Source organism: Benincasa hispida, chromosome 4 (assembly GCF_027475165.1).
Source record: "Benincasa hispida cultivar pf3 chromosome 4, pf3_genome.v1.1, whole genome shotgun sequence".
In the NCBI taxonomy this organism is placed as follows: Eukaryota; Viridiplantae; Streptophyta; class Magnoliopsida; order Cucurbitales; family Cucurbitaceae; genus Benincasa; species Benincasa hispida.
Genome location: NC_143481.1, coordinates 2067803 through 2077473, shown reverse-complemented (window position 1 = coordinate 2077473; position 9671 = coordinate 2067803). Strand labels below are relative to the sequence as shown.

The window sequence follows — 9671 nt, the reverse complement described above, 5'->3', positions numbered from 1 at the left end:
TATATTCGATGACTTCAATAAAATTTACTAAGAAACATATGAGTGAGAAGAAAGTATGTTGAAAAGAATATGTGTTGGTTTGTGCGGATAGTGTTCGACTTTTAGAAGTAGTTTTTCGCAGGGAATGTCGAGACAATTAAATGTCAACCTGAGAGTTACATTATTTTTTCTTAATTCAGTAGTGAATTTAATTCTTCAATCAAAATCGGAAGAGAAAGAAAGCGATTTCTTGCATAATTTAATAAAGAAAAATGAAATTTGATATTAATGAAGTTCTATTGTTTAAAAAATAATAATAATAATAATACTAATGTACTCGTCATCCACTATAGACTTGTATTAATAAAGACCAAAGACTTTATCAAATCTTTCCCAAGTTGCTAATAATCTAAGCTCAAGATTAAGTCAAAGTTTTCGAAAGATCAAACACATTCTCCCCTCTAATTCATTCCATTACATTTTTATAGTTCAAACACAAACAAGAAAAAAAGAGAAGAAATCTTATGGGAGTAAGACCATAATTTGGTGAGAAACTTAAAATTTTTGTCTTCTATTGTTCTTTTTCGATATGTTTCTCACATACGACTAATAAAGTATCATTTTCAGATAAAGAAAGGCTTACTAATTGCTATGGCTTAGACTTTTCTCAATGTTAATCTTGTGGTGATGTATAATTAGAAACTCATCATCATTATATTATTTTTTGTTATCTTAAAATGTCAATGTCTAGTAATATTGTATGGTTGAGGTCCATTTTTTGTGCATCAATATTTTCTTCATGCTATTGAATTGTACAAATTTGGAAATGGAAGTCATGATAAAGAGGATGATTATAACTCTTTGATCAATGTATTATTCTCAAATATGTAAATTACTTCGACACATGTTTTTGAAAGTGTGATAGCTATGTTAATAAACTGAATGATATAGATCAATTAGTGAAGTTATATATTATCATTTCTATTTCAACCAAGATGTTAGATGTTCAAAACTTTCCAACAAAAATGTGACATAAATATAAATAAAATTAAAATTAAAAATTCAACCTTATCATTAATATTTAATTCTCCATTCTTTTCTTTTTTTTTTTTTTTCTGAACAAATTTCTCCATTTATAATTAAGTGGTGCAAAGAAACTTCTGATCCATCATTAAATATATATATATATATATTCTTATGGTGAGAAACAAAGTGAGTTTGATTTGGTATGATCAATATTACACATTAACTAATCTCTTCGTACCATATCATACATGATATTGTTTCTTTCTTTTTTCTTTTTTTTTTCTCTCTCTTTATATTGATCATACTAATGTAAATAGTTAGGAATATTTCAACTAGTTTCTTCCTCCCACTTTCTTGAAATTCAGTTGTATAAATACATAGTTCATCCACCAATGTATTAATACTGTGGAATGATAAAAATTAAACGATAATATGGGGAAACATAAGGGTTTGAGAGATGGTTTTAGGGTGTTGGTGCTCGTTGTCCTCCTTAATATATTACTGGCTGTGGCGATGGCAGAAAAGGAGGAGGCGACAGCGGCAACAGCGAAAGTGAAGGTAGGTGTGGTTTTGGATTTTAATTTTACTTTTGGAAAGATGGGTCTGAGTTGTATTTCAATGGCTCTCGTTGATTTCTATTCTTCTCGGAGTCATTACAAGACAAGAGTAATTCTCAACACCATTGACTCAAATGGCACAGTTGTTGGTGCAGCTGTCGCAGGTTTGTTTGTGATCACATATTTTGTTTATCCTTTCTTGATTAGTACTTGTGTTACTAGATAAAATAACTAACGTGTTGGGTTTATCTAAAATTCAAATGCCTGATTTAAAAACAAGTCATATAAAAATTTAAATTTAGTTTTTTTCTTTCTTTCTTTCTTTTTTTTTTTTTTTCACAAGAGAAACTATTAGGTGAAATCTAGCTAGTTTAAACCTAATCCTATGAACATTTTACACACAAAATATCAAAATAATAAATATTTTTTTTTTAAATTGACACATGGCAAGTTTTAATTGGATAGTTGTCTGGGATGTACAAAGGTACAACCTAGACAATACTTAAATATTTTCTCTTATACAACTAGAAAAACAAGGCAAAAATATGGCAAATTCTAAAGTAGCTTGCAAATATAGAAAATTAGTTTGTAAAAATGTTAGAATTATTAAGTTGCCTCTCAGGGCACTTTAAATTGTTCTTCAATGATAGACTTCCACCAATAATATACTTTAACGATATTACTAATATATGACTTCTATCACCAATAGAAGTTGATCACTGATATACGAAACATAATTTTCTTGAATTGGATCAATACTTCCAATTGAAGGAATAAGGGATCTAAGGATAAAGGTGGAATTTTTTCTAATCGTAACTAAATCTGACATCTATCAATGACAAAATACTATTAGGAATAGTTCCATCGTAGAAGTTTACTAAAATTAAAAGGAGAATGGCAAGGATAGTGATGATCACGGTAGTCATATGATTTTCTTACCCTTCTTCTATTAACTAAATTGAATTCTTTTCTAAACTTAAAATCATGATTTCATGATTTTGAAATTATCTATCCTCCAAAACTTAGGAGCTAAAAATGCAATTGGTCAAAAAAAAAATGATGTAACATCCTTGAATAATAAAAGTTGTGTTGATATAGTTGAGATATCACGTTACATATCTTTTTCAAAAAATAAATAAATAAATAAAAATTTTGTAAACTACCTAAATGAATGAATGTATTGAACAATAGCTTTAGATTTGATAAAGAAAGAGGAAGTACAAAGCATTATAGGTCCAACAACTTCGATGCAAGCAAGTTTCATAATCGACGTTGGAGACAAAGCACAAGTTCCGATCATCTCATTTTCAGCGACACGACCTTCTCTCACATCCCATCGCAGCTCTTTCTTCTTTCGAGTTGCCCAAGCTGATTCCTTTCAGGTGAAAGCCATTGCAGCAATCATAAAGACCTTTAAATGGCGACAAGTTGTCCCAATCTACGTCGATGACGAGTTTGGCGACGGTATCATCCCTTACCTTGTCGGTGCTCTACAAGATGTAGATGCAAACGTGCCATACCAAAGCCTCATCTCTCCCACCGCCACTGATGACGAGATCGACCTGAAACTTTCCAATTTAATGACAATGCAAACTAGAGTGTTTGTGGTGCACATGTTACCTGACCTTGCTTCAAGACTCTTCACCATGGCGAGAAAGAAGGGAATGATGGGTCGAGGCTACGTTTGGATAATGATGAATGCTATCACAAATGAGTTTGATTCAATAGAACCCTCAATTCTTGATCAATCAATGCAAGGAGTTTTGGGATTAAGAACTTATGTCCCAAGAATCAAACGCCTTGAATCCTTTAAACGTAGTTGGCAGAGGAGATTTTTAAGCTACTATCCAACCATAGAGGAAATTCCTGAGCTGAATGTGTTTGGGTTATGGGCTTATGATGCAGCTTGGGCACTAGCCATCGCGGTTGAGAAGGCCGGTATCGACAATCTTCGATATAGCAAGCCCAATAATATTACTTTTACGAACATGAAAATGAAGTGTCCATCAAACTATCTCCACAACCTCGGCGTCAATCAAAATGGCGCCAAGTTGCGAGATGCATTGTCAAATGTTAGGTTTAGAGGGTTAGCTGGTGAGTTCAATCTCGTCAATGGCCAATTACAATCTTTCGTATTCGAGATAATGAACGTGGTTGGTAACAATAAAAGGAACGTCGGGTTTTGGTCGCCAAAAACTGGGCTGACGACGAATCTACGGTACTCAAATGGATTGAGACCGATCATCTGGCCAGGAGATATAGAGAAAGCGCCGAAAGGGTGGGAGATTCCGACGAGTGGGAAGAAATTAAGAGTTGGGGTTCCAGTAAAGGATGGATTTTGGGAGTTTGTAAATGTGATTCGTGATCCAAAAACAAATGCAACAATTGATGTAGAAGGATATTGCATTGATGTGTTTAAGGCTGTGATTGAAGCTTTACCTTATGCTATTACTTATGAGTTTATTCCTACTGACAAATCTAATGCACACCCTGGTGGTAGTTACAATGACTTGACTCATCAGCTCTTCCTTGGGGTTAGTATCAAACTTTTGATTTTCCCTATACATATTTTGTGAATATATACTTTCAATCTGTTATGAAATCGGGATTTGATTTATATATATATATATATATATATGCGCGCGCACGCAAGCTTATAAACATATTTCTATGAAGTTAAAAAATTTGAAAAAAAGAAAAAAACATAATTTTGAAATCAAAAACTAAATTTCAGTTCAATGTTTAATTTTACAATTTTAAATACATTCTAAATGAATAAAAAGATTTTTTTGAATGATATTGAAAATAACAAATTAAGTGTTTAACTATTTTTAAATTACTTTCAAAGATGTCATTAGTTGTGGGCATAAAAAGTTTAATTTTCTTTGAATGAAGGCATTGTTAATAGGACCATGATTAGGTGCGATCTCCATGTATCTCCTTTTCTCATGTAAAAAAATAAAAATAGTCCAATTTTTTTTTAAAAAAAATATTTGTCTCCTGACAAATTTTTATTAATGTACAATCTAAGTTGCACCTAAGTTCATTTTTTAATATCTTAAATGACTTTGATCAGAAGTTTGATGCTATTGTGGGTGACATAACGATCCGAGCCAATAGGTCTGAGTACATAGACTATACATTGCCATTCACAGAATCCGGCGTAGCCACGGTCGTGCCGATGAAGAGAAACAAGAACACCAATGCGTGGGTTTTCTTGAAGCCTCTTACTTGGAAGTTATGGGCTCTTATAGGTAGCTCCTTTGTGTTCGTGGCCGTTATTATTTGGATACTTGAACATCGAGTCAACGAGGACTTTCATGGACGTGTTCTTGATCAAATTTGTAACAGCCTTTGGTACTCTTTTTCCACTATGGTTTTCGCCCATCGTAAGTAATCCATCTCTAACCTTTTTTGATAAAATGTTTGTTGGAATTTCTTAAAATTATTAATTAGCACTCCAAACAAACCAAACAAGTCTTTTTGGTAGGATTTGAGGGAAACACCCCCTAACCTTAAGTTGTATTCATATTTATGTTGTTTATTGGGAATGACTTGCCATTAGAATGACTTCTTTCTTTAATTTTATGATCATTTTAACGTTACAATCTAAAAGATGTTTCGATGGTTACAGATCTTGTAACCATTTGACGGTTATAAATCTAATATTTTAAAATCGTTTGACAGTAGATCTAATATTTTAAAACTATTTGACTATTATAGATTTAAAATTACTTGAACTATTTTTCGAGTTTCCTAGAAGACAAAGATTTTTGTTTGGATATATACGAATTTCTTCTTCTCTTTGTTTTCATCTCTTTGATTTTCTTTGAGTGAAGTTTTTTCTTATTTCCAACTCTTTTCCCACAAGTGCTCATCTGTCAAGAATGATATATTAACCTTAGGGAACAATCGAGGTGAGATGTTTAACACCAAGGTTATGCTACAATTGCTTTCAAGGCAATGGTGTCACACCTCGCCCTAGATTACCCTACCAAACTCAAGACGAGATGTGAGACGATTGACCTCGGGTGTGCAACGGAATCTACTATTAAAACTTTTCTTATCTTTAGATTTAACTTTTCTCGTTCTTTCATGAACTTATCATTTACATTACAACATAGAACACATCAACAATCACTTAAATGTCTAGCTAAATGTACATACAAAAGGTGTTATGTCACATGTGGTGTGATATTTTAGTATCAAAACAATAAGATTATGCAAGACATGAGTGGTAAATGGATATTATGTGCAAAGCATTGTAGGAGCATCATTAGTCATGGTGGCAAATATTTTTGGATATAGGAGAAATTGAAAGTCAATGATTTACTGGTAGATAAAATACATTGGATAAAGATATGATTGGGAAGATAAAATAGAGTAAAATAATTTGGGGTAGGGTGTGACAAGTGATCATTCCACGAAACAATAATTGATTTGTTTGACACTATGTTTCTACATTCGGTAGAATAGCGCACTATATAAACTTTCTAACCCTAATGATGCCTCTGATTCTCGAATCTAAAATTTTCTTTCTAATAATAAATTGCATTCTTCCTGTGAAAGTGAACGTAGCTAACACACTATACGAACAATGTAAATCTATGTATTGGTTCTCTATATTTACATTTTCTGTTTATCATTGGTTGTCGATTTTCTAACAGTATTGATATAACTAAATTTACTATAATCCATCGTTTTGGATAATCTTATAAATTTTTAGGAGAGCGTACATACAATAATTGGACCAAATTTGTGGTGATAATATGGTTGTTTGTGGTTCTCATCATTACACAAAGTTACACTGCAAGTTTGGCTTCACTTTTGACGGTTCAAGAGCTCAAACCCACGGTAACTGATATCAATCAGCTTCTTAAAAATGGAGAGAATGTTGGGTATCAAGGAGGTTCTTTCGTGTACGAGATTCTTAAGTCGTTGAAGTTCCATGATTTCCAACTAAAAACTTATCAATCTGCAGAACAAATGCATGAACTTTTTCTCAAAGGAAGCAACAATGGAGGAATTTCTGCGGCTGTGGATGAAATCCCTTATATTAAGTTGTTTCTTGCCAAATATTGCTCTCAATATACTATTACAGAACCCACCTACAAAGCCGATGGATTTGGTTTTGTAAGTTATATCTCCTCTCTTTCTACTCTCTCTTACCAAATCAGCCATGTGTTGGGATAACGTTTTACAGTTGGAGGTAATTTAAAAGATAGATTTGAGAAAGATGTCACTCGCAAATTCTTAATGAAAGTTCCAAAATATCACTCATATTTAATACTAGTTGACACTCTCAAATTTACGGATTGAATTTTGCGAAATACATACATGATCTAGTCATTAAAAATGACTTTAAAATATCGAGAAATTGTTAAAAATAGTATTGAATGTTTTCCAACTTTCACAAATATCATCCATTTTGGCCAATTGTTTTAATGGTTCATCATGGTGTATCTCAGCCAGTTGGATGCCGAGAGACCTATTTATAAAGAATGAAAAACGTGGAGGACCATTTCTGACAATTATGTTGAAAATTAGTGAAAACTTAATTTGGAAGTGTAGGGTAATTAAATTAGCTTTTTTTTCTTTAATGAAAGTTAATGACTTTTATTTAGGATAATACTACCTAAATTGGAGAGAAGTGGCCTAGTGGCTTAGTGAGATTGATGGAGGAGAATTTTGTGTGTTAGTGGTATATAGTTAGTTAATTAGTGGTTAGTTTTTATTTTTCTCGTAAATACTTGTACCGTTTTCACTTATCCTTCATGCAATATTTTTATTTTGTTTTCATCTTTCGTTCTCTTCGTTTGTTTGTTTTTTTTTTTTTTTTTTATTACAAATCATCCTAGAAATACCATGTTTTTTTGGGCAGGGTTTTCCGATAGGATCGCCGTTAGTACCTGATATTTCAAGAGCCATTTTGAAGGTAACAGAGGACGATAGAATAAGGGAAATCGAAAACACATGGTTCAAGAAGGTGAAAGAATGTTCGAGTTCGGAAGCTGCTGAATTATCTTCCACCCGTCTCACTATCGACAGTTTTTGGGTACTTTTTGCCATCACTGCCAGTGTCTCCATAATTTCTGTGGTAGTTTACATTGTCTTTTTTCTCTATGAAGAATTGCCGCAGTCTTGGAGAGTAGCTAATTCTTCCATCTTGAAAACATTAGCGGACTTGGGTTCCAAGTTCTTGGGTACAGATCCCAAAGCTCTAGCTCTTCAAGAAAGTCGTCAACGACGAGATTGACCGAAATTCTCCTAGATTTTTCCTTTCTAAAATATACATTTGAATTCTTTTTCAATAGTGGAATGCACAACTACAAATATAGATACAATCCACGATTCATCTACGTGTTAGTTTAAAAAATATTCTTAAATTATTTTATTGGTTTAATTTCAATCTTATCCGTATTCATATGGTTAGAAATTAAGCTAGATACATAATGGATATACTTTCTTAGATACATTTCCAAATACATGAATTTCTAATTTCTAAATACACGTAATTGTTCAAGTACATGAATAGTATGTATATATGTACTTCATTTATTTTGTATCTTTTAGTAATGTCTCTTGAGTATTATATAAAGAGATCATTTCCCTCGTTTGTAATCAAGTAAAAGAAAAATCAAATCAACGGAAGTAAATTAAGTTTCAAGAGAACAATATTCTTCTCTTGTGTGTTCTTGAATTTTCTAAGAGAACAAGTTTTTTTCTCTTCAAAGTTTGTGAGATTCAGGGTGAAATTTTAGAGTGGGCTCATCAATGCTTTCAACAAAGTGGTATCAGAGCGTAAGATTGAAAGATGTCTTCTAACAATATGTTGCAGCCTCAACCTCCTCGTTTTTGGGGAAAACTATAGATGATGGAGTCAAGAAATGAAGGTTCTTTATGGATTTCAAGATATTTGAAATATTGTTGATAGAGGATATTTGGAAAACAACAACCCAATAAGTTGAGAGAAGCTAGAAAGAAAGATTAAAAAAAAGAAGAAAAAAAAAAAAAAAAAGGCATTATCTGTTATCTACGACGTTCTAGATGAAAATATCTTTCAAAGAATATAAGAAGTCTCGACTGCTAAAGCAACGTATGATGCATTTTAGAGTTTGTACGAAGGAGAATAAAAAGTAAAATTGGTACAATTCCAAACACTTCGAGCTGGATTTGATACCATTCGAATGAAAGATGCTGAAACTATTGAAAAATTTTTCAACTGTGTTATCTTACTTGTTAATCAATTGAGATCAAATGGATAAACAATTGAATATCAAAGAGTAGTCGAAAAGATCCCTAGAATCACGACTCGAAGATTGGGCATATTATTATAACGATTGAAGAATCTGAAGATTTGTCAACTCTCTCCATCAATAGCTTAATGGGATCTCTTCGATCTCACGAGCATAAATTGAATTGGTTTAATTTTACTCCTTCAGAAGAAGTTTTACATATACAAACCTCTTCTAGAGGATGATCTGGTGGAATAAAAGGTGGACGTAGTGGTAGCAGAAATGGATAGTCCAACGACTTTAAAAGTTTTGAGTCATAGAGTAGAGACAATCAAATTCTTCAAATAAAGGAAGGGGGTGAAGTTCAAGTAAAGGAAGAAGCAGAAGTGGAGGTTGTGGAGATTTTTCTCACATATAGTATTTCAATTGTAGACATTATAAGAATTTTCAATCAAACTATTGGTCCAAGAAGACTAGTTTTAATCAAGCTGAAACCAGCCTAATGCAAGAGCAGCGGGATAATGATCAAGGTCTTCTCTTCCTTACATTCAATTAGAAACAAGGGCTAAAGATATATGGTATCTTGATGGTGGTTGTAGTAATCACATGATAAAAGGAAATGATATTTTTATATCTTTAGCTGTATCTCATCAAAATAAAGTGGAGATAAATGACAATAAGAAACTCGAAGTCAAAGGAAAAGGAGATATTGACAAATAATGGAGCAAAAATAATCACTAATGTTTATTATGTTTTAGGGCTCAAATAAAATCTTTTAAGTGTTAGGACACTTCTACTGAGAGGACATGATGTTATCCTTAAAGATAGCATATGTGAGATCGGATCCAAGAATGGAGGTCTCATAACAAAATAT

General features: G+C 32.4%; 1 protein-coding gene across 1 annotated transcript; it reads left to right on the top strand.

Moving 5' to 3' along the window:
* Window positions 1-1308: 1308 nt before the first annotated feature.
* Window positions 1309-7973, top strand: LOC120075465 (glutamate receptor 2.1-like). The gene is made up of 5 exons (XM_039028880.2): window positions 1309-1726; window positions 2754-4096; window positions 4639-4951; window positions 6289-6695; window positions 7444-7973. Exons 1-5 carry the CDS (start codon window positions 1438-1440, stop codon window positions 7816-7818), a joined length of 2727 nt encoding a protein of 908 aa, XP_038884808.1. The 5' UTR covers window positions 1309-1437; the 3' UTR covers window positions 7819-7973.
* Window positions 7974-9671: the final 1698 nt, after the last annotated feature.

What these genes read in the sequence shown, in the direction of transcription:
- LOC120075465 (XM_039028880.2), top strand. Translation starts at nt 1,438, where the DNA reads ATGGGGAAACATAAGGGTTTGAGAGATGGTTTTAGGGTGTTGGTGCTC. An exon ending in TGTTGGTGCAGCTGTCGCAG is followed by an intron (nt 1,727 to 2,753) that starts GTTTGTTTGTGA and finishes ATTGAACAATAG; the next exon opens with CTTTAGATTTGATAAAGAAA. An exon ending in AAGCCGATGGATTTGGTTTT is followed by an intron (nt 6,696 to 7,443) that starts GTAAGTTATATC and finishes TTTTTTGGGCAG; the next exon opens with GGTTTTCCGATAGGATCGCC.